The sequence below is a fragment of the Peromyscus eremicus genome, chromosome 1 (genome assembly GCF_949786415.1).
Source record: "Peromyscus eremicus chromosome 1, PerEre_H2_v1, whole genome shotgun sequence".
Lineage (NCBI taxonomy): Eukaryota > Metazoa > Chordata > Mammalia > Rodentia > Cricetidae > Peromyscus > Peromyscus eremicus.
In genome coordinates this window covers 11,566,282-11,591,946 of record NC_081416.1, presented here as the reverse complement: position 1 = coordinate 11,591,946, position 25,665 = coordinate 11,566,282, and the positions used below count along the sequence as shown (strand labels likewise).

Below are 25,665 nucleotides of genomic sequence, written 5' to 3'. Positions count from 1 at the left end.
AATAAACAGTAAAATAGACTGTGTTGGTTTACTGAGGAGTTTTTTTGTTTGTTTGTTTTTTGTTTTTTTAACTCAGACTAATAACACCCTAAAAACATCTTTGTTCATGAGATATTCTTCCCATAAATGATTTGTATACATTCATTTGACACAGTATTTTTTCCACACAATTTGTATGTGTATAAAGTACAACATGCAGCCCTGAGATAAAGGTGTATATGCATAACAAATGTCTGTGTGCCCACTTGTGCGCTGCTAGGGAGCTGCAGGACCATGGACAGCAAACTGTGAAAATCTTGCACCTGAGGGGAGGCTGGCTCCTGCAGAGTTAGAGGCTGAGGTAAGGCCTTCTACAACAGGAAGCCCAATCCCTTTCTTTTCATGAGTTCCCAGATCAGGGAGAACTATGGAATTCAAAATACATTAGCACCTCAGGAAGAGCAGAACACAACAGTCTCATTGACCAGGAAAAGAAGGCATTTCTCCTGCCTGCCAATAGACAAAGTCCATTGCATCTCTAAAGGAAATAGAATGAAAAGAAAGAAAAGCATGCATATAACCAGAAACCTTCCCACCAGGAAATGAGACTTCAAGAGACAGCACTGGCAGACACCAGGCTTAAACAACATAGTAATTATGGCCTAATTTATCTACGTACCTCCAAAGTGAGCTCTCAGTGATGCTCCCAAGGTTATAGTCATACAGCTTTGTCAAAATGAGAATCACCTGAAGGCAGAAGAAGAAATCATGGTTAGTCTCAAACAATTACAATCTCTTAGAACTGAAATGGCCCAAGGGAGGGCTTAGGATTCCTTTAATGGGCGCTTAACATAATTGGATAAATTGTTACTGCTTTTCTGTTGCAAAGGGCTGGCAGCCTGGTACTGATCTTCTCTGGCCAGCTTCCCTGTCCACCTTTCTCAGTGCACACCACAGCCAGTTTTGTCCCATACATGCCTGTTTTGTCCATGTATGTCTTGCCCAGGAAGCTTACAAAACTGTCACATATGTACACTTCAAGTTATCCCCTGAGTAAATATTCAGGAAATGTCAGTGGTAAAGTTCCCACCTCCCGTAGCTGGGCCACATGGTCCACCATCCTTGATTCCTGAACCTCAGTGTGCCCATCTGATAGTGGCAGTAGAGAGCAAGATGCTAACTCCTGGGAACCATTACTGTGAAGAGTTAAAATGGATCATAAATACAAAATACATATAAATTAGCATGGGTATCTTCAGCATTAGCTCCATGCCTTTCTTTGTGAATTTGATTAATTATTTCTTTTGACTTCATAGTCAGATGGGAGCTACTATACCACAGATGGGCAAGGCAATGGCATTGTAACTGTAATGGAGCAGTTCTGGAACACATGATCCCTGAGACTTATAAAGTTGGGTATGGAGAGGCCTCCAAACTAGGAACAGGTTCTGGGAAAGAATGTACCCCAAACAAATTCCCCTTAGCTTCATAGCAAAGGCCCCTTTGGTTTGTTACCTGTTTCTAGCCTCACTTAGAGGAAATGGAACTATTTAGTTCATTTGTTCAGAATGCAGGAAACATTAATTGATCATCCAGAATTTTCCCTCATGCCAGAGGAGAACCCAAACAGGACAGTGAAGCTTGGGGTCTGTGATCCAAACAGTACAAAAACAAAACAAAACAAAACAAAAAACTCAAAAAGAAAACAGGAGTTTCAGAGACCCGAGCCTTGCTTTTCAGTGCTCCTGGCAGGCTTGGCCATCACAGCACATGGAGATGAGAGCGAGCATCACTGGTACCTGTAACCATGAATAGGCTCCACCTGATTTCATGGAGTACCGGAGCCCCAGGGCACCTGCTCACAACCACTGCTCTTCCTCTGCCTGTTCACTCTTTGGACAAGAGGGAAGAATGTTCTGGGCCTATTCACTGTTCTGTTCCGGGTGGTATGCATGTCCTAGCCCTAGAACTTTTGCCCCTGCTATAATGTTTCAACTCAGCAAAAATCCATTCACATCAATGTCCTGGATTTTCTCTGAAGGCCTTGGGATCAATTATAGCCACAGCAAGCACACAATGTTCTAACCTTGAATTCCGAGGCAGTGGCTGCCCAAGCGTGCTAAATCCTTCCAAATTCCAGGTTACTGGCACAGTGCCTCACTTAGAAGACAGGAGCATCAATGATCCTTAACATTTCACAGAAAGTCAAGTAGGACTCCTTTCTAGGAAATGGAGAGCTATATTACCCAGAAGACCAACAGAGATCCCTGCAGACCTGTCCTCTAAGGCTGCTCTCTCCCAACCCACAGTATGAGCTGCCATCAATGATCTCTTCAAAACTCCCTTCTTCAGCAAGACATGAGCATGTGTGAGGTGTGGGGCACCCTATGGGTACATCAGATGGCATGCCTGTGGTGGGGCATATGCTTAACAGATCCTTGTGCCAATTAAGTCACTCTAAGTGCTAAATTTCAATCACAGCCAACCCAGGAATGCTGATCAGTGGCAGCAGGGTGGCTGTTTGTTTGAAGACAGAGAATGATGTTGCAACTCCACCTCACTGTGATTTTGCCAAATAGGTCTATAAATTCCCTACCAAGAAAATGTGGGTATGGGCGGAAAGTATTTCTACGTAGTTGCTCTTATGACACAATGTAGCAATAAACTAAATAATGAAGTTCAGATGGTTAGGGGCCATATCTCCCATTCATGTGACAAGGGACTTCAGAGGTGCTCAGGAGTAGCAGCCCTTTAACCCAGTGTGAAATGGTGTGAGCCAGCCCGCCCACACACACAGTGATTGTTTAAGAGTTTCCCATGGCAGGTGGGCACAAAAGTGGAAATCTATTCTCTGCTTCCTCTTGCTGGGCTAGGAAAACTGAAAACGCCAGAGATACGGTCCAGCAGTTTATCAACACTGCACAGGAGAGGCGTCCTTTCTAATGTTTCTCAGCATAGCTGTTCAAACCAATCTCACCTTTCTGTTTTTAGAACCAGAGCGAGAAGGAAAGACGAACTTCCAGCCTTCAGTGATGTGTTCAATCGATTATATGAGGTCTCTCTTCCCTTCATTTTCACCTTTGGGTGTATGCATTACTCATCACCTCACTCCTAGACAGTTAACTGATGCGATACTATGTAGGAGCTGTTAAATTGTTTATTGGTGAGTTATTGCTCTCTTCTGATTAGTAGTGCTATTTAATAACACTCTCATGTGTTAAAGGGGTCACAGCACAAATCACTGCTCCAAAGTAAGGACAAGTTGAAAAACCTAATTGTCTGCCTATCCTGATATTATATCATCTTACAGCTTTTATATTTTCAAATGTTAAAGAAATCAACAAAACTGTGGTAAAACTTATTTAAATAATATATGACTGATCATTTATTTTTACTCCATAAATAATTTTCATGTATGGATTTTATTAGTTCAAGTATATGATACTTAACTATAAATTCAGTGGAAGCAAGAATATTGTCAGTTATGTGTGTGTCTGTGTGTGTTATATGCATGTGTTCATGTAGATGTGTGTGTATGAGAGAGGAGGTTTTACCTGCAAATATGCAATATCAGGTTTCTTGCTCTATCATTTTCCACCTAACATTTTGAGATAGGGTTTCTCACTAAAGCTGGAACTCACTGATTCCGCTGGATTGGCTGGACAATGACCTCCAGTGATGTGCTTATCTCTGCTTCCATGTGCTGAGGTTACAGATGCAAGCCACTACACCTTGTTTTGTCCTGGGTGTTGGGAATCAAAACTCAGGTCCTCATGCTTAAACAACAGAACATTACTGATGGGACCATCTCCCCAGCCTCTATGAAGGCTATTTTGACAAACATACACCTATATGAAATAATGTCTATAAGCTTTCTATTTATTACTATATCTTGATTTCATTGTATAGTTGCCCAAATAATCCTGATTAAAACAGTAAATACTAATCCAGATGACAACTTTCTTATGTTCCACTCCAAATCACAGGATATTTTCGAGTATCTATGGCTATTCAAACTATATAATAATAATAATCCAAATAATTGTGGGCTGATAACCTCCACTTAACAAAATATCTACATTCTCAGCATGAAGTCATATCTGGAACTCTCCACAGTAGCATATCAGAAGTGTCCTTCCTAACCAGTCTCAGAACTCCTGTTACCACATGAAATCTGTCTCTTGCTGTGACTCTTTTTTTTCTTTCTTTTTTTCTTTTCTTTTCTTTCTTTCTTTCTTTTTTTTTGGTCACATTCTTGCCTTACAAAACCTTACTTTGTTCATACTTAAAGAAAATGTAGCACCCACCTACTGAGCCATTGTGTGGCAGTCATCCATTCCTTAGTAGTCTGTATGGGAAAGGGTGATGTGTTTAAGGAAATGAGCAAAGGTTTTCTGCTTAGTGTAGAGATAAAGTCAGACTGGGACCCCAATGCAGCCCTTTGTCCAGAGCCTTCCATACTCCTTATTGAACAATTCCATCAACGTTGACCACTCACTTTTTTGCATAAAGGTGAGAAATTATCACTGAGGACTTTGTGACAGAAAAATACCACTTCACTCCCTCAAAGCTTCAACCCTTTTCTGCTTTGTATTACAAAACAAAGCTTTTGTAGATATAAATAGAGACACTAGTATATGCATGACTAAACAGACAGGTCCACTGTAAATTAGTAAAAGCCAGTTAAATACCTTTTGTACCAACATAGCTGGAAAAGTGTTCTGAGTTTGCTTAAAATTAATTAATTTGGAAACATTGTTGGTTAATAACAGATAGTCTCCATTAGGCAAATTATTAGCCACATGACAATTTTAAATATGACAGTATTTTTTCATTGTTACCATAAACCATAATTTAGAAACAAAACTCTGAGCATTTATGGAGCCCTCAGATCAACTTTCTGGGAAAGCAATTCTGTCAGGCATGTGTTGGCAACATCTAAGTGCTATAGAGCAAAGGATGAAAATTCATTGTTCACTGTCTAAACAGCAGCACTGGAATTTTCTGCTTCTTTTATCAAGGAAAGAAATAGTTTTCCCTAAGCATAAATTAAGCAATTTAACCCTACTGGAAGGAAAATAGAATGCTATGAGTATGTCATGCATTTATCATGACATTCGGCTTGGCCACTAACCTTGACATGCCTTCATCTGGGGGAAAATCATAGAAAATGGGGACACACTACCATCTCTTACTTTCTGCCCCTACACCTGCTGTGCAATGCTCAACACTAAATGGAACATATGTCCTACATCCCCTCCTATAACTGCTCTGGGATCATTGTGGAAGACCGGGCAGAAACAGTGTAGTAGTCAGAGGTGGTCTTAGCTACAAGAGAACAGTGTCTATTGAACATAGCAGAACTGTTGTGGAATACTAGTTGAAGATGTGTTACGCTGTTTTTCTGCTGTGGAACATTTGTTTAATGATGCAAAGATGTGTTGCATTCTTTTATGTTGCATTTGTTTAACTCTGTGAAGCTTTGTCACTTTGCCTATATAAAACACCTGATTGGTCTAATAAAGAGTTGAACACCCAATAGCAAGGCAGGAAAAAGGATAGGCAGGGATGGCAGGCAGAGAGAATAAATAGGAGAAGCCTGGGAAGTGAAGATTGAGGAGTGAGAAATAGGAGAAATCTGGGAAGACAAGATTGAGGAGCAAGAAAAGACGAAGGAGAGGACGAAATCAGGGGCCAGCCACCCAGCTACATAGCAAGCCACAAAGTAAGAAGTAAAGAAAGGTATATAGAATAGAGAAAGTAAAAACCCAGAGGCAAAAAGTAAATGGGATAATTTAAGTTAAGAAAAGCTGGTTAGAAACAAGATTCCATGTATTTATTTGGGAGTTGGGTGGTAGGCCCCAAAGAATAAAGAGTAAAGAAAAACCAACAACACAGGACCCTTGCACATGTGAACTCCCAGCAGTTGGAACAGTGTGTACAAAATATGTCCAAACCTAAGCAAGACCAAAATCTCAACATGGAGAGGGGAGATGAGCATAAAGTTTCACCCCTAGCAAAGAAGCTATTGATAGTCGTGGGCTGCTGGTAGAGAGGCAGTTTTCTCTAAGAGTACAGCCCATAATAAGCCAATTACATGCCAGTGGAAGGCCATATATCTATAAAAACCTGGGAAGCATATATTGGCCATGATGGTGGGGGTGGAGGGGAAAGATGACAAAGTTTGAGGGATGGAAAAATGGGTGGATCTTGGAAGAGATGGGGATAGAATGGCAAATACGATCAAAGTGAGTTGTATTAAATTCTGAAAGAACTAGTACAATATTTATTAAAAATTAATAAAAAATGAAAACATCAGAAAAGAAAATGGGATATACTTATTTATTTTTTTCAATTGCCAATAATCTGTATTTTTTTTTCTCTTTCTCTATGGATCCAACTATGGAAACTAATCTCAAGAGAAATAAACTGTGTCTCAGGCTCCTAAAGAGTGAGCAATCTGTGCCACAAAATCCTGAAGTCTCTTTCCCAATGCTCAGTAGCTCAATATCTGAATAATGCAGATGATGGCAGAATCTTAGTCTATAAAGTAACATAATTCAGGCTTGGATAGGCAGGTGTTTCTGTAATTGTGGTACCTAAGGAGAACTTACAGAGCTCAACCAAGCTAATGCTCATAATCTCTGTCTCCTGAGGTGGGCCCTTGTCTGCCTCTAGTGAACAGGAACAGGCCTAACTGAAGATGACAGGAGGCTGGGACAAGATTGAAGTTAGTGAGCTCCCTCTTCCTCATCGGCTTCTAGTAGGCCTAAAGGTTTCTTTGTCATCGAGCTAAAAAGGCTATCTATCTGCTTACTCTAACAGCTTGCTACAGAACATTTGGATGGATACAAGACTGAAGCCAATACAGGGACAAAGAGCTATAAAGAGTCTCAAGAGATCTGGAGTTTGAACGGCTAGATAAAAAATAGGTGTTCTGGTTTGGATTACTTTCTTTGTACTCCAAATTTAGTAAAAAGAAGCAAACTAACCATACTGCCTTCCTTTGAAATATGCATGTTCCAGATTGCGTCTTTGGTTCAGCAAGTATTTATCCAACTTTTCAACTTAGACATTTTTATTCGTTGGGGGAATTGTGAATCCTTTGAGAATCTGACCTGATAAAAATCTATGGGCATAAAATAATGAATAGAAGTTTAATGATGTCATTGATCTTTTCTGAATCCTAAAGGGGTAAGAAATTCAAGAATGAGAACTTATATAATTTCAGGAACATAAGATCTTTGTTCAGAAGAAAGAACATTCAGCTTGAAAATTTTGCACATTTAACTCAATCAACATTCCGTGAGGCTTGCTAAAAGCTGGGAACAAAAAAAAAATGTACTGTGAAGAAGCAGGAGGGGAAAGAGGGTTGTTAGCAGTCCCTAGAGACTCACAACCTGGAAACCAGAAGAGAATAAAAGTTGAAAATGCAGCAAAACATACCCATACCTTTCAGAAAGCAAGCAAGAGAGGTATCATCAGTGATGAAGTTATAAAAGAGGAGGCATTCCCCAAGTGCATGTAATATGGTCAGAAATCAAAGGATAGAGACACTATATTTTAAGAAAAAGGAGCCCGAATATGGCAGCACAGAGGCTTTGAAGTCAAGATAGCTTTGGCAGAAAACACAGGTTTAGCTATAGCTTTGAGTAGGAGTGCACAGAATACCAGAACTGGGAGACAGGCTTTGGCTCTTCTTGGGGATCCTTAACCATTAGCTTGGATGTGCTCTTTACTGGAAAGGGAAATAGTTTATGAATCAGTACACCAGCTTTGGAGTTCTGAGCTAGCCACGATATCCAAGAGATCTCCTTTAGCACAAAAGCCAGATCCCTACAATCCACCCAAAGGAGATTTTGTTATTTCTTATAGAAGGAGGCCCAGAGTTGGTACAATTCCAGAAGGAACTGAGCATGTCAATGACATCAGACTCAAGTGATGACCACTTGTCCTCTGCAACAAGGCCAACCCTCTGTACTCTTTATTTTCATATCTGCAGGCTGCCACAACACTTCCTCACTCTTAGATTTCACCACACCCAGCAGATTGAAACAGGGCCTTTAGTACTCCATAATACATTTTCATTTTGTTGTTGTATTGGTTTTTAGTTACGGAGCTGACTAGATTTCCATTACTCTGACAAAATGCCCAAAGTGATTACTGTAATGCAGACAAATTTGGTTCTGCTCATAGGTTCCAAGATTTCATTCCATGGTCAGTTGGTCTCACTGTTTTAAGGCCAGTAGAAAGGAATACTATCATGACAGTGAATTCATGGTGGAACAAAGCTGTTTACCTCATGGTAACCAGAAGTAAAAAGAGCGAAGGGGCCCACATCTCAATACTCCCTTAAGAGACAAGAACCTTGATCTGCCATCCTTCCAACTAAGCCCCATCTCTTAAAGGCTATACCACTTTCTGCAGCAAAAAAAAAGGCTGAGACCAAACCTGTCATATATGTGCCTTTGAGGATCCAAGCCATTAGAGAAAGGAAACCTCTTTCACCCAGCTTCCTCCTAGCCAATTCCTTTTACCTTCACTGGTGAAGATAAAACTGTAAGCTCAAACCATGGATGTGATGGAAATTGAGCACCAGGTAGTTTCAGTTTATAGTTCTGTGGTATGAAGTGGATTCTGTCAACAAAGAAATTAACAGGAGTAACCATTTTCTGAGTAACATCAGGATGCGATCTTTGGTGAGTCACTTGAATGCCAAATACAATTCTCTTATCAATATCATCAATATTGAATGTTTATTCTATGTGCATACAAATTTCAACATCAGTGATATTTTAAGTTATTATATCACTTCTTGATGAGGAAATTGAGGCCCAGAAAAGCTAAGTAACCTTAATCTAAACTGGTAATTGGGGAACAGGTTTAAGATGATATTCATGGTCCTAATCACTGTGTGTAACTGTCCACTGAGTATGACCACTGGTGGAGCTAAGTGGGAATCACTGATGTACCCTCACTGACTGCTTTGTCAAAATATTTCATCTAAAACCATGCATTGTCACACATGGTGGTAGTCATAATTTCCATCTAATTTGCATGTGCTTTCCTTTACTCAATTCTGGAAAACATATTTCTTTAATGGAAAGGTATAAGATTATATCTTTATTGACTTCAAGATAATAGTATATTAGGGTCTTTTGTTTTATTTATTACTGTTGTGTGTGTCTCTGTGTGTTTTTGACCATGAGGATCAATGACAGGATTTTGCATATATCATATTACTTAATTACAACCCCAATGCTTTGGGTCATTTTAAACATAATTTTATATTTAAACTTTTGGAACCGTAATTAAGTCCCCTTAGGAGTTGATCTTTCCATTTAACTTCCTGGAGAACTTGGCTGACAGCAGATTAAGGACTCCCAATGGTGAATGAACATAGTCTCTTTTGCAGATTCCAAGAGATTACTTTATGTTATCATTATCTTGGAAGATGTAAGTGAATGTGTAATTGCACATCTTTTGACTCATCAAAAGGTATAGGGATCAATAATGGCTAAATAGCATTAAGGTGCCCCAAAGGGGACATAAAGGTTGTCACGCACGCACGCGCGCGCACACACACACACACACACACACACACACTTCAAGGACTCAGTCAAAAGTAATCTAGCACATACAAGCACAATTAGAGAACTAAAAACAGTACAAAGAGTGAACTGAATGCAAAAAGCACTTAACTTTTTTTTTTTTTTTTGCCTCTGGAAATTATTTAATCCCCAAATGACCTTATGTTTTGTGGCAGGCCCACACGATTTAGTGTAATGTTTATCTATGTAATATCCTCTGCATGACTCTGAAATTAAGCAAGTCAAACCACTACTATATATCCTCTAGGGAACTCAAAAGATAAGACAACCCACAGTGATACTGTGGAGACAGGGATGTGCAGCTAGCTGAATGAACACAAGACACGGAGCAAGCCACAGGGTGTGAATAGCCCATGGGGGGAAGTGCAGAAATTTTGTCAGTAAATTTTCTGTGTTCTGTATATGAATTTGGTCCCCTGCTGAACTAGAGGTCATCTGTAGCTAAGACTTAAGGCAATAGTCCCACCGCCAACAGCTATGGAAGTATCCCAGATGGTATCACATGAGAAAAATCAGCCCTTGCTCAGGTCATACACATCCCTTCCAGCCTGCTGACTAGCAAGAGAAGATTTTTAATAACTGACAATTAGAACCTACTCCTAAAACAAGATCTTTATATTTAGCAAACAACCCTAAGCTTATCAAATCTGTTTGACCTAAGCTGCTTTTTCAAAGAAATCTTTCAAAACAGAACATTAATGATGTTCCCCACATTGAGGAATGACTCAAAAGCATACTTTCCCTCCAAAATCTATTGATGTTACAGTACCAAGCAATGTAATCTGATGGTACCTAAGCACTGCATTTCTCCCTCCTCCTTTCCTGCTATTGAATAATGAGACATAATGTCAAAACCATATGTACATGTCAAGAGAACAATGTGTGGTTGATATATTGTGCACCCTAATAAACTTATCTGGGGGTCAGAGAACAGAACAGTCACTACATTAAACATAGGTTTAGGCAGCGGTAGCACATGCCTTTAACCTAGCATTCAGGAGGCAGAGATCAGTCTGGATCTCTGTGAGTTCAAAGCCACACTGGGAAAAGCGAGACGTGGTGACACACGCCTCTAATCCTAGGAAGTTATGGCAGGAAGCAGAAAGGTGTATATATAAGGTGTGAGGACCAGGAACTAGATCCTTTTAAGTTTTTAGCTTTTAGCAGCAGTTCAGCTGAGATCAACTCGGGTGAGGATTCAGAAGCTTTCAGTTTGAGGAAACAAGATCAGCTGAGGAATTGGCAAGGTGAGGTGGCTATGGCTTGTTCCATTAATCTGATCTTTCAGCATTCACACCAATACCTGTCTCCAGGTTTGTTTTTATTAATAAGATCTTTTAAGATTCGTGCTACAATAATGTTAACTGCCTTATGTTCTTCTTTCTTCTCTTTGTGACTCATTCTACCCAAATGATATTCTATATAGCATACTCTGCCTTGAGCCAGGATAAGGGAAATGCTAAAACAGACGATATTGCCTTAAAAAAAGAACCAAATATTTCCACAAGAACAAAGTAAAAAAAAAGTGGTAAAATGAAGCAATTACACTGAATACGAAGAAAATGTACTTTTATAACAAGGTTTCTCTACACATGGATAATAATATGGAAAATAATTAAATAGCCAAAGATATCCAAAGCCAAATCTTGAAGACATAAAGATAATTTGGTCTAAAGAACAAAGACAAAAGCAGGCAAGTTAATGTACTGTTTGGGGACTGTAGTTCCTGAAAGCTGTACGGACTAGTCTGCCCCAAACTACAAACTACACATCATGTCCTTGTTCCTCTGTTCCCTTACTGCTTAGAGGGAAGGGATATCATACTCAAAGTATCCTCCTTTACATCAGTCCCTGCTCTTGGGGTGAGGGGAAGATGATACTCAACATGCAACATGCATTTTTATGAAACTTTAAGAAATGAGTAAATTTTATAAAACGAGTCACTTGGCACGTCGGCGCAAACCAGAGAATACAGGTCATTTTATCCCCAAGACAATAAGAGAATATTCCTTGAATCCTTTCCTCTCTGAGAAGTAAAGAGAGATAGAGACACAGGGAGAGAGGAAGGCTAATTGCTTAAGTCAGAGGGGTACACACTGGACTTGATAGGAGAAGACAGAAGAGATGTGAGCGATGGGCATATCCTCCCAACTTCCTGATGCAACGGTCTGAGAAGGACAGATTTCCTGGTTCTTAAATCATTCTCCAAAAGAATTATACTCTAAATATTAAGCCTCTTCTTGTGTAGCTCATACACAAAGCAAACATGCCATTAGGCAGCAAACTGCATGTTAATGATGAAGGGACACTCTGTTCCCGTGCTTCCTGTTACGAACATTTAACACCACGGGATGCAGCAAGCTTTCCTTCTCTCCCCCCCATCTTGGTTTTACACTGTCATTCATGGTTCTAAGGAGTCAATTCTAAAAGATACAATTTTCCAAAAATAGTACAAGAAGTAAATAAAAACATGCATATTATGATGATCCAAGTATCAGAATATGAATGGCATGAGGATATTGAAATAAAAATGAAAATAATACTAGATCACAGTATATGTGTATATGCATCATATATATGTATATATACACACGCATAATGCCATACTTCTATTGTACTTTTCAATGTACTTCTATTTGCCACAGAGTATGAAAAGAAAAGCATCAAGAATAAAACATCAGAGTTTAGTCAAATCAGATGAAGTCACAACATTCCCTTTCATACGGGAAAAACTGAAGGTGAGAAAGGTAGAAAACACTGCACGCACTTATAAACAATACTCAATACAATAGCAACTGATTTGTTCACTAGATGTTTTGTTTGCTTTTTCTGAGTACATAAGGTATTGTGGGACACAGTTGGTCTAAAAGAAAATTCTTAGATTAAAATGTATGGCATGAAACTGAAATTTAAACAAAATCACTTTATCTATATGAGTGTTGGCATGAATATATGTACGTGTACTAGGTCCATGCAGTTTCCACAGAGGCCAAAGAGGGCACAGGATCCCCTGGAACTGGAGTTAAAGATGGTTGAAACCAAACTAGTGGGAACTCATGCAATTTAGACCAATACCTATGGAGCCTCCACAGGGCTGGACTAGGCCCTCTGCATAAGCGAGACAGTTGTGTAGCTTGATCTGCTTAAGAGGCCCCCTGGCAGTAGGATCAGGATCCACCCCTGGTGCATGGCCTGGCTTTTTGAAACCCACTGCCTATGGTGGGACACGTCGCATAGGCTTGAGACACAGGGAAGGACTTGAACTTGCCTCTATTGAGTGTACCAGGCTTTGCTGACTCCCCATGGGAAGTCTTACCTTCTTGTAGGAGGGAATGAGGGGTGAGTTGGCGGAGGCAGCTAGAAGGGTGGGAGGAAGGAAGAAGGGGGGTCTGTGATTTGTATGTAAAATAAATAAAAATTTTCTTAAAAAATCTTGAAAAAAATTATTCTAAGATAATTGCTAAAAGTATAAATGAAAATAAGAAAGGAAACTTTATTTTTTGTATTTTATTTTTGACATAAATTTTTAAGTAATTTTAACTCCTCTTCTATTTTATGGATGTTTATATATTAAATAAATTTCTCAATTCCTGTCTTAAAAAAAATGATGATTGTGAGCTACCATGTGGATACTGGGAAGCAATACTGAGTCCTCTGCAAGAATAGGAGTTGCTTTTCATTGAAGAGCTATCTCTTTAGCTCCTTAAATAACAGCTTGACATGTCAAGTAAAGTATATTTAAAAAAAAAAAAAACTCATGGAAGTTAAGCAATTCTAATATATTCTTCATCCTTTAGTCACAGAACCAAAATATGTACGATTCTAATTCTAAACTTTTATAATGGCATGGGTAATGGTTGATATAAAAATTGGCATGTTTTTATTCTTTCAAAAAACACAAACCGATTTTTTTTTAAAAAATTGGAAAGACTACCTAAGTGTGACATTTGGCAAATGATGTAGGTCATATTTTAGGAAGATCCAGCTACTGAATGAGGGATATCTAAAGGATAATCTTCATATACTATGTGCTGATTTGGTACATAAATCAGGGGGTTGTATGTATAAGATTGGGGACAGATTTGATTTATGACATTGGGAGAAACAGATAGGTCTACAGCTGCACTATATAGCATCACTCATAGACTAGAGATTTTTGGGGAACATAGTGATACTGTTTTAGGACTCTGAAAAAAATGATACAAAATGAAGAATTAAATGAATTCCCAGATCGAATATTTACTTCAACCATAGTTCGACCAGAAGTGATCATAGGTCTTTAATAATTCATATTTTCTCTTCTGAAAAGGCTGCAGGAGGATTAGCAGAAGTGAGTAAATAGAAATGTTCTGATGGCAGGCAGCTTTCCTGTCCCACCTGGAACAATCTACAGCTCCCAAACTCCAGCATTCACAAAACCCTTTGCCCATGGAGACTCTGAATCTTAAACTTCATTAGCTCCACTGTAAATTCACCTTCAGACAGGATTTCCCATTCGATGCTCATTAAGCCTTTTGCAGTCCTACGCTATGAATCAGGCAACATGGACTTGAGCCCAGACTCGGCTGTAAACACCATGGCACTGACGAAGTCAATATGCCTTTTCAGGCTTGCATTTTCTCCATGGTTACATTGTGTTCGCTGGGACCTCTTCCTCCTGGAAAAGCAGTCCGTGCTAAATTCCTTGACTTGCTCTAATCTTCAGAGTTCTTAGTATTCATCCTGCTGAACACTGTGTCTTCCTTAACACTATAACCCCCTTGTCCCCTCCAAATATCACCAATCCTTAAGTTCCATGATGACCTAACTTCACTCAAGCTTTAGAAATACCAGTTTTCAGGATGCTCTGAGGACAGTGCCCACAGCTCTACTTGCTTCTCCCATGTCACCCTTTATGCCACTGCCACCAGTTTTAAAAAAGTGAAACATTACCACGTTTCTCCATCTTTTCAAATGATTGGGGCTTTACACTAATGCTAGGTTTTAAATTTTAGAAAACAGCTGACTCAGACACAATCTGGATCCTACCCTCATGTTTAAATCAGCATCATGCCAAATCCCCTTTCCTGTCTCTATTACAGGTGAACTTAAAATATCTCCCTCCTGCCCTTGAGTGTCAGTGTTTGTCAATGATCTGACAGGACGAAGGCTTTTCTATCAGGGCTGAACTTTTTGAGGAATTCACAACATGTTTCAATTACATAGCAGTTGCTGCAGCCAACCTCTAGAGTTGAGTGGAATTAGGAAACATCCGGTAACTGCATGACAAGACCATTGCTGTTTCATCAAATTCCAACTTCAGGAATGGTACTCAAATGCCTAGGATTTCCTCTTGAAAGCTGAGACTGATTAAAAGATTAAATGCCAAAGATAATTCAATGCCGTGTATCTCTTTTGTGAGGGACAAGTGGTTGTAAAACATGTCTATGATCCCATCCAAAGGTTTATTGATTCCTCTGTCCTTTAATTCAAGAGTGTTAGCTTTCATGCACAAATCTGCAAGGTTCCTGAAGGTTGGCAGGGACACTGCCGAGAACTGTAATCATTCAGTGAGTTTCTTCTATGTAGGAAAGGACAGCCCTGGATGAATAAAAACACATCAGGGTACAGATGTGGAATTAAATCTCAATCCGGAGTCTTTCATCTTTTTTTTTTTCTATGAAATCCTCAAAGTCTCCTGCTCTGTGTAATGGGGAGAAGGCCAAAGCGTGTGCACAGTACCCAGGTGGCGCTTTTCAGTGGTTGACAGAACTGAATTGGTAACAGAATAAACCTTGGTACCCTGGCTAAGACCTTAGTTAATTCACTTAACCTTCATCACTTCTTATTAAATACTCATTAATGACATTACAGTCCCCTTTACTATCCGAACTCTATCACTAATTCATTCAACATTTTTGTATCTTAAACATTTTGAGTAATAATCTGTATTGTTATTACTCAGCTACTCAAGACTTTGTTTCTTACTCCCTCCTTCCTTCACCTAGATTTGCTAAGTAGAACATAGATAGCAGAAGTGGGATTTGAACTTCCACAATCAGACTCTAACTTCAAATGTGTATCAGTCAAACTATGTTCGTCTTTTTAAGGAGAGAAAGGCAAGAGCTTAAAAGTTTCAAAGTATACTTGTTTTCAAACAACAAAATGCTGGATTCTCTCTCTCTCTGTGTCTCTCTGTTCTTTCTGTTCTGGTCTTTTGTTCTTTCCTTTTTGATTCAACTTAACTCCTGGCCCTCTAATGTTGATCTAACTTCTTAGGTGCACTGACCACCCCATACTCTTTGTTCTGCTAAGTGCTATCAGGAATGCAAATGAAATGTTTTCCTAACATATTCTAGCCAGGTGGAAGCCCAGGGCACAGTTTTAACATGAATGATTTAGAGACTGTGCAAGTCTTCAGAACCAAGGAAATAAAGACAAAGGAACAGTCCCCAGCTTTGATCTGGAAGTTCCAACTCCCATTGAGGCTTCAGTAACTGTCAGGCTTACAAGGTGGGGCCAAGAGAGGGCCCCGAAGACCCGAGATCCGGATGTGCCGCCCTCTCTTGGTTCCTGGACCCTGGACACTAGAGGTAGACCGAGCAGAGTTCTCCAGAGAACACCACCAGACTGAGCTACGTCTTCCCCAGACCCTGCAACCTACCTATCCCTTCATTTGTAAGTTACACCACTAATAAACCCCCCTTTTAACTACGTGGAGTGGCTTTAATAATTTCACCAATACAGTTCTTTTAACAGTCTTGGAACTTTATTCACAACATATCTTTAGATCCATTCCATATGAATCTGAGAGGTGTGTATGGGTTTGGGGCTCAGGTGGTACATATTTAAACTTAGATTTTCTTGACTTCTGATGTGGAAGCAGACAATGGGCTGTGTTAACAGTTCGAAGACCTTGATAGGGGTATATCTCTGCATTGCATTCTTTGTGACCTCTGTAGATGTGACAGGGAACATCCTACCTCCTGCAGTGCCCATCAGCAAGCACAATCTATGGAGGAGTCCTACTTAGAAAAAAACAGTGTGAAACCTACTGAGAATCCACAACCCAGCCATCCATTAGCTCCTCTGCTAACATGAGATTTCATGCATTGAATATCACCCCTAGGTCTCTGGCTCAAACACAGAGGACAATGCTTCCAGAAGGAGAATCAAGGGAGCACCTCCATGCTGCCCTGGAAATCAGCTGCAGAAGCAGAGAACTATGTCACCACTGCTTCTCACACTTTATAAGCCTTCAATTCTAAATCAACATCAGTGAAATTTACAAACCCAACATTCTGTCTGCTCCTGGAAATGCAAATCTCCCAGGAAAGATCTCACTTGCTTTCTGGATCTGTGACAGGGACTTTGCCATAGTGAAAGAAAATTGAGAAGAGGAGCAGCAGGATTCTTCATGATGAACAGGTGCACCAAGGGGTCCTTGTCCTCAGTGGGAGGGCGCCAGTAAGGGGCTCACAAAGTGACTATGGGCAGAGGAAGCAGGCAGATCTGCTAGAACCCTCTACTTCTGCAGGAGGCTGTAGGGGAAAAAGAAATCTATTTTCTTGAAAATGGGACTTCTTTACGTTTCCACCTTCCCTCCCCGCCCTTCTTTTAAACTGTCCAAGATTAATGTGGCAAAAATAAAATGCCCTACAGGCTGCTTATTTTGACGCTTACTACAGCACATAAAAGTGAAGAATTAGCATGGAATGAATAATTTATTTAGCTCTTTACTGTTGTTTTAAACAAATCACTTCCATGAAGGCAATGTGTATTCAAGCAATAAATCACTGTTTAGCACACTGTCATGAAGAAAAGATAACAGTTGGCAGAATTATTGAATGACTGTGCCTGGCAGAGTGGCAGGTACAATATAGATAAAGGTTAAGTCCTTATGTGACAGATTTCACTTGTATGTGGAGGAGGAAGATAGGCTACAGAGTGTGAGACCCTTTCCTTTACTCTAAAGGGCTAAGTGAGCAACTATTACTTGGTAGAAACCAGGTGCTCTCCCAGCCTGCCTTCAAGGACTAAGTGTCATCACCAGCAGCAAATGCAACTCATATACCCTTTAAAAGGTTCCACCATCAGGGCTCACTCTTGCTCTGTCTGTCTGTCTTGTCCTTCTGTCTGCTTACCTGTCTCATCTATCTGTCTATCTATCTATCTATCTATCTATCTGTCTGTCTATCTATCTATCTATCTATCTATCTATCTATCTATCTATCTAGTCCTTGTTCCAAGATGGCCTTTCATCCCACCTCACCTGCAATAAATGTCTTGAGTGAAATTTTGTTGTGTGTTGTGATCTCTATGAAATACCTTGGCCCTGACTTGCCAAGGTACTCTGCCGCATAAACTCTAACACTTGTGACATCATATCTGATATTTTGATGAGCACAGTATAAGGCCAATCCATAGAAAATGATATAATATTTACTTGTAGCATGACTCCTATGGGCCCGAGACACTGTGAACTGGATAAGCCCCAGACTCCAGAATCCAAAGTAGTAGTAGTCAGTCTCCAAAATAAGACTGATGAAGCTGCTACTTGTAGACATTGCTAATAGCTAAATACATCTGCATCAAAACAATAGTGAGGAAAACTGAATCATGTCAAAGAGGGAATGACCTTGACTCTCTTATAATAATAATGTCAAACAGGGAAATAGCTATGAAAAATTCCTAAGGTGAAATTCCATATTAGGTCTCCTCAAAGAAGGAAACAAAACAGTTCCCATAGGAACAAATGTCTACAGAGCATAAATTCTAAAATGTTTCTTCTTTTTATGCTCCAATGACACACACATAATTTGAGATCTTATTCCATTACTCTTGATGATGACAACTATTGCAAGCTGGTGAGCTGGTGATTTCTTGGTTTCAAACTCAGGAGTAAGAGCAAAATACCCCATTCTATTGACAACATTGGAAAGATGAAAGATCATTCCATTTCCCATTGGTCCAAACAATAGCATCAGGAGTATATCACCCTCAAGGAGTTTAAAGAATAAGCATTTTCCAATGTTACCTTAAAGGGTTTACATGAGAATAACATTTCTACCTTGGGTAGTTTTGAACTTGCCAAATTCGTGCTTGAAGCTGAAAACAAAACTTTTAGCTCATAGAATGAAGAGGACATGGACTTAGAAGTGCCATGAGTTTTGTACTTTACATCACTTTGATGTTACTTGCAGTTATTTTTTAAATTCCTATGGCATAAGCATTTTTTCAAGCTCAAAGAAAAAACTCAAGTTTCTGTTGGCTACCAGTCAAGGAGAAATGTTTCATCCCCATGAAGAAATTAATCAAGGAACAACTATCTATTAAATGCTTACTATGTTCAAGGGAGAGCTAGCAATCCCTGTGGGAGGAAAACAGATGCATGCAATGTCATTTCTGACCCTTTGGAATTTACAATGTAGGTATAATCTAATTGTTACTCTCCTGCATAGAAACAGTGCAGGATTATCTCTCCATTCAATATGGAAGCCTGGATTCCAGGGTTCTTCTTTCTTTCTTTTTTAATAACAAATTTCTCCTCCCCAGTTTTAGCTGTTCACACTACTTATAATCCTGAATCCTGCAATTTTAACTTCCTTCTAATCTTAGAACTATGATGGATAAAGACTAGATAATTGAATATACTTTTAAAAGGCAACTACTAGTTTTAAATATTTTACATTGGATTGGATTTTTGTATATTGTATATAAATTGTGTGTATTGATACAAATTTGAGATTGATTTTGTTAGAAAATACTGTACATGTTTCTAATCTTGTTCAAAGTATTGTACCTATACAGTTCATTTAACAATGTAATGCAAATTGTTAGTCCTTGAAAGTTATTATTACCAACTAATTAAGATATAAAGAAATGTAAGTTAGTAGTTAGTCATTGCAATCAAACTTGTAGTCATATTAGATATGTTTCCAAGGTCAAGTAGAAATATGTTTTAGATAGATAGGTCATCTGCAAACCCTTCAGAGATCTGCAGAATATGGCATTTAAGATGTTTTAATAACATACTTTTTTTTTTTTTTTTGACAATGAGACATGTCTGCTCCTGGCAGCACCAATCAATTTCAGAAAAAATGATGGGCATTGAAGAAACCCCATATGGAGTTTACTTTCACTGTGGCAAAAGTTAGCCACTGGGCAAGAAAATGCCCTTACCTTGACTGCTGACAGTATGCTGTCTGTCCAAAACGGACAAGCAGGACACAAAAGAAAGGACTGCCGATCCTTGCCAAGACAAGGTGGAAAGGCTCTTTAGAAAATCCTGCTTGACATATGAGTCTGTCAGATATGCTAAGGCTGTAGGCTGAAGAATGGATACTCCAATGTTGCAGAGGAACCTCAGGTGACTGTCCAGGAAGCTGGCTGTTTCTGTTATAAATCACTTTTTTTGGAAGTTCCTTGTTTGCACGTCCTGTTTTACTAGGTAATATTATTTCCTTCTTGGTGTCTGAGGGAGTTGACTAGATAGTTATAGTTATCCTTGTTAAGAAATTCAGAAAAGAAACTCACTAAGAGGTGTAAAGTGTGTTAGTTTGAAAGGCATCAAAGATATTTTTCGGCTGGTAATACAAGTTAAGATAGAAAGTGAATTAGGTACATTTTGGACTCACCAAAATAGGATAGATAATGGAATATTTTCGCTTAATTTGTCAAATGCAAATGGACTAGACATTGTTGATGTATTTATTTCCTGTACATATTGTATATATTGTATTTATTGTATATAGTTTTTCTTATATTAGTTATAACTTTTATTTTAGACAAAAAAGGGAAAGGTGGTGATATTTTACTTGTGCACCCCAATAAAGCTTATCTGGGGATCAGAGAGAAAAGCCAGCCACTATATTAAACATAGATGTCAGGCAATGGTAGCACACACCTTTACTCCTAGCATTCAAGAGGCAGAGATTCATTCAGATCTCTATGAATTCAAGGCCACACTGGGAACAGAGCCAGGCGTGGTGGCACATCTCTTTAATTCCCAGTACTAGTTAACCATAGAGGTCTGGAGGTCTGTACAGACAGACAGGAAGTGATAGAGCTGGGTGGAAAGAGGAAGTGATGTAGCTGGTCAGAGAGAGGAAGTAAGAGGGCAGGGACAGAAAGGCATATAGGCATGAGTATACAGGAAGTAGTGCTCTCGAGAGGCTGAGGAGTTGGTAAGGTGAGGTTGGCTGTGGTTTGTCCTATTCCTCTGATTGCTCAGTTTTCACCCCAATATCTGGCTCTGGGATTTTTGTTAATAAGATAATTTAGCAATTCATCTTACAGAACCATTATGAAGTTTTTGAACCATGGGGTCTTGTAAAATTTCAATACCCTGCTCAAGTGTCAGCTCCTCTGGGAAGCCTTCCTAACTTCCCTGGATTAAGTTCCTGCCCTATCTTAAATTTAGCAAGACGCTTCTGTTAAGTCTAGGGCACATTATTTTCATTAAATGTTGCTTGTGTACTTCTTTCAATTGTAAATTTGTTTGATGTTAAATTAAAAATGAAAAAAAGCCTTTGCCAATTAGCTCAAAATCTAATTAAAGAAATTGCCAGGATATTGTTAATAAATGAATGATTACACAAAAAGACATTCATGCTTTAAAATATGAATGTATATGAGAAAAAATGAGTTTATTTGTACAATTTTACCATCCACCTTGCCATGTGATAATTCTTTCTTTAGTAATAAGTTTGATCAGAATTATAAATGCCCATTAAATAGTTTAGGTCATATAATGATGGGTTCCAAATTGTGTTGTACAATGGTGCTGTATTCTCAAATGTCACAGTTGGTGTTGGCATGGTACAGTTGGGATTTGTTATTTAATCCAGTCTAGAGAATGTATTGTCATTTCAAAAAAAATGAATAGGAAGACAGAGGAAGATTAGTTTCAATGTTCTCTAATGCTAAGCTGAGAAGCCTTAGAAGTCTTTGTGTAGATTTGTATGGTAAATAAGCACAATTAGCGAGTTTTGAGTTAGGGATGATAAATGTGATAACTGGAAATACAGAGTTTAATTTGATAGTTCTAAAAGTAAGGAATTAGCAAGTGTTATAAAACTTCTTCCTTAAAAGATCAGATAATAAACATTTTAGGTTTGTGGGCTACCAAATGTTTGTGATAACTGTTTTAGTTCTTCAGTTCTGTTGCAAAAGCAACATATAGACAATTAGCTCACATTTATTTCAATAAAACTTCATTTTCAAAAACAGAATATTGTCTGTGTTTGGATGTCTTGCTGTAGTTTGCCAACTATTAGCATATTAAGTTTCTGACAGTGAAGGCAAACAAACAAAACAGACATTCAGTAATCTATTTATTTGTAGTGGGAAGTTTGAACTTTCTTCACAGAGTGATCAGAGTATAAATGGAAAGAAAATACCAAAATATGACAGAAAAGATGGCCAGTTGGATAGCACAGGGAAAACTGAGGAAGAGTGTATGCTAACTTTTCAGAGTTGAGCAAGAGATCAGGAAGCAGATGCTATGAGAAGAAAACCACAATAACCCAAATGTTTTGTTCATCCTACACATTCTAGATTCTTGACATGTTTTCAAAACAAAGTAGATCAATTGCCATCAATTAAATATACTGAGAAAAATTTATTTCTCATAATAAACTATATTAAAACTCAAACATTGTAGGATCCTCCCACCCCGAAGTCACACAGTCAGCTGAAGGGCTGCAGCAAGCTATCTCCACTTAGAGATAGCATCTCCATTTATTCCAGCAAACTCACTGGTACCACTTGCAAGGTTCTGTCAGCAAATGCATTTGTATACCCTGTTTTTAACATCCTGACTTTTAAACCAAACTTTCCCAACCTGGCGTCCTAACTCTGCCACTTTTATAGGACATAACCTCTGCAACCTTTAGTAACCTCAAGCTGAAGTTTAGAATATTGCCTGATCTTATTTAAAAGGATTATCCTGAGGATAAAGTGAGATAGTATATTTAAATTTCTGCCAATAGTACTGCCTCAAACATTTTTTTGATGTGATAATTACCATGCAGGGAGGTTGGAGCCCAGAAACATTAAATGAATTGCCTAAACCCACACTGCCCATTCACAGAAGAACCAGTAAAATAACTTTTGTCAAGACTCCAGGTCTATTTTCGACATTTTGGATGTGTTTCACTACAAATACAATGGTGGAAACCTAATAAAAGTATGACCTTAAACTAAGAGGAGGATGTGGAAGAAACAAGTCAGAAGTAATGATGGGCTAATAGAATGAACCATTTCCATGAGTTGTTACCCAAATTCATCACACAAGAATAAATATGTAAAGATTTTATATCTGCTTATTTTGTTGCCAAAATAATGTAAAGTGACACTAAAGATGACTTTATCATTGGTAATAGAGTGCAAGACCTGAGATTTGAGACTTTTAGCTGTAGCTTATTGGAAAATAATGAAAGGCAGAAAGACCAACAAAAATGTGGCAAAGCTTCTACATCCTATTTGTGAATTCTCTGTCCCCACTCTTGCAAAAGTGGAGAAAAGTGCATAAGTCAGAAACTTCAACTAATTAGTTCTTTGTACTAAGTGACTACAAATCAATGATGAGGAAACGTGCAACACTTCCACCCCAGCCAAGGAGATTTCTGACATTCGCTATCTATCACTTCTGCCTGGATATGGCATTGCTGAGCTCTGTCTAAATAGTATCCACTGCTCTAGATAAATGCATTCTCTCCTTCTGCAACCTACAAGGAAATATACTGTGGGTAGCTGCTTGTAATAAGCTTAAGCCCTCACAAGATCCACAGTAATCCAAAGGTCATATTCTCTAAGCTGTTTATAGATTGCAATTTGTGAGGTTATGGTGTCACACACTGTCAATAATTCAATGTGGAGAATTACAACTGCTAAGAGGTCATCAATGCTTCATTCTTCTTAACACTCATTCCCCTAAGAGTTTTAATTTATTTCATTTAAACTTGATTCATTGAACTTTGAGCTAAAGGTTTCATTTGTTTATGAGAAGGGGTGGAAATCCATGGTGATAAAAATATAAGTAATTCCTTAACAAGTGTCAAGGGGTGTCATCAATCATAATACCACAATTTAGATAGGGACGACTCAAAAAAACCTGCTTTCATGGAGTCCAGTGTTCTAGGAAATGCATATATTTTCAGTATTTGAAGGCTTAAGAGATACCTTTACTCCCAAAGATAAATAAACAAGGTGGAGAAGTTTCTGAGAAGCACTGAATACTGGAAATGAAAGGAGTTCTTATCTACAAAAAAGTATGGATTTGTCACTACTCAGCAATGCCTACAGTTGTCCCCAATTTTTTATTCAGAAAAACAATTAAATTGAAATTTGAATACAATTATAGCTACTGAGTTTGTTGCACTTAAGTCTTTGGGGAAATTATGAACTTATTTGAATACTTAATGACCATTATGGATGCTACCTAGATCACAATTAGTGAATAAGTATAAATAAAACCCAGGGTGACATTCCAATGTATTTAACTTTTAGTTAAGAAAATTATGTTATAGATATGCAGGTGATTTTCCTAACACAAGCAATGCATGTTCAAAAAAGATAGAAGAGAGATAAGATGGACAAAATCACTCCACTTGTGTACTTAGGATCTTAGGCAATTTTGAAAGACTAACTCACATTTTCATCTTTGAGAATTAAATTGTTATTCCTAACACTGGACTGAGTCATATAAAAATGTCAGTGCTCAGGGAAATGGCGAAACCACCAGAATAACTGTGGCCCAGGACTCCTCATTACCATACCAGGAAGTTTGTAACTCACAATGTGTTTTAATGCTTATTTGTTCTGACTGTCTCTTACTCCACATAAATTACCCCCTCCCCAACAACTGAATTCTTCTGAAGCCTTTAAGGTTTAAAGGTTTTATGATGTCTTGAAAAAGTATGCTAAAACCTAACCACCCAAAGCAATTTTTATCCCAAGACTCATAGAAACATACTAGCCCCAACATTTCTGTGGAGTTCCAAACCTCACGTCATCAAGAAGTAAATATCAGTACATAAGCCAAGACACATAATTCATTTCTATAAGTCTTTAGGTAACTGGAAGTGGTCACATTTAACTAAGAGTTGCAGCATATTCTTGTATTGCATTGTATAAGAGCTTGAATTAGATTTTTAAAACACAAAAAGGCTATTACTAAAATATAGTCAAGGAAAATACAATATTTCGATTCAATCAGGGCATAATGTCTCTGGTTATCACTGTGTTGACTTAGAAGAAAAATTCCAATATGCATACACACATAGAGATAAATAAATACTGACAGAGAAATTACTAACAGAATTGTGTTTCTTCCTTCCAAGGTAAGGATGATCATTTTTCAATGTATTGTATATTTATTACCCAAGACAGCTTAGCTTGAGATTTCACAATAAGTTAGTCCATGGAATGTGGAAATGTAAACAGAGAACTGTGCCCAGTTCTATGGATGAGCAAACTAGTTTAGATTTCAAGGGTGGGGAGACACACATCTTTCATAAAACTATTGCCATTTCCAGAAATCCATCTGAACTCAACGTTTAAGAGAAAAACTTCCTGTCTGGGTTAGAACAAACACTGTGTTTTGTCATCATCTGATGGGTTGATTTGGTCTCTGATTCTTCATGAGGTCAGTAATACTTGGAAAAGATCCACAGAAGAACAGTTAACAAATATTCTACAAAAGATAAGGCTCTGTGTGCTACATTAAGTTCAACAGAACTATATTCCTATATTTTAACTGCATCAGAGTTTGGTTAAAATTCACGCATTTCTATGATTTCTACTTAGTGTTAGTAGAAATAATGAAAAGAAGAACATTTGATTGTTCTCAAAGACAGATCAACAGGACCAAAGATCACATAATATCCACCCTATATCATCAGATACAGGATGAATTGAATACAACTCATTCAAATGAGTGAAATATAAAAGAAAATATTAGATCTGCAGATCATTGCTGATACTCAAATACTTACTTTGGCATCAGTATGCCAGTTATTGCCTCATTTCATCAAAACTATATGTGAAGTTGCATTCTGATATGCTCTTCTTATATTATCTGCACTGTAGATAG

The 25,665-nt window shown here is 38.4% G+C and overlaps 1 protein-coding gene across 1 annotated transcript in view; it reads right to left on the bottom strand.

The window, feature by feature from the left end:
- Sorcs1 (sortilin related VPS10 domain containing receptor 1) overlaps positions 1–25,665 on the bottom strand; it is a gene marked incomplete at its 5' end in the record, with an annotated part of 425,698 nt that overhangs the window by 346,144 nt on the left and 53,889 nt on the right. The window contains 1 exon segment of the mRNA XM_059253740.1: positions 659–726. Within this exon segment, the coding sequence (XP_059109723.1) occupies positions 659–726 (68 nt within the window).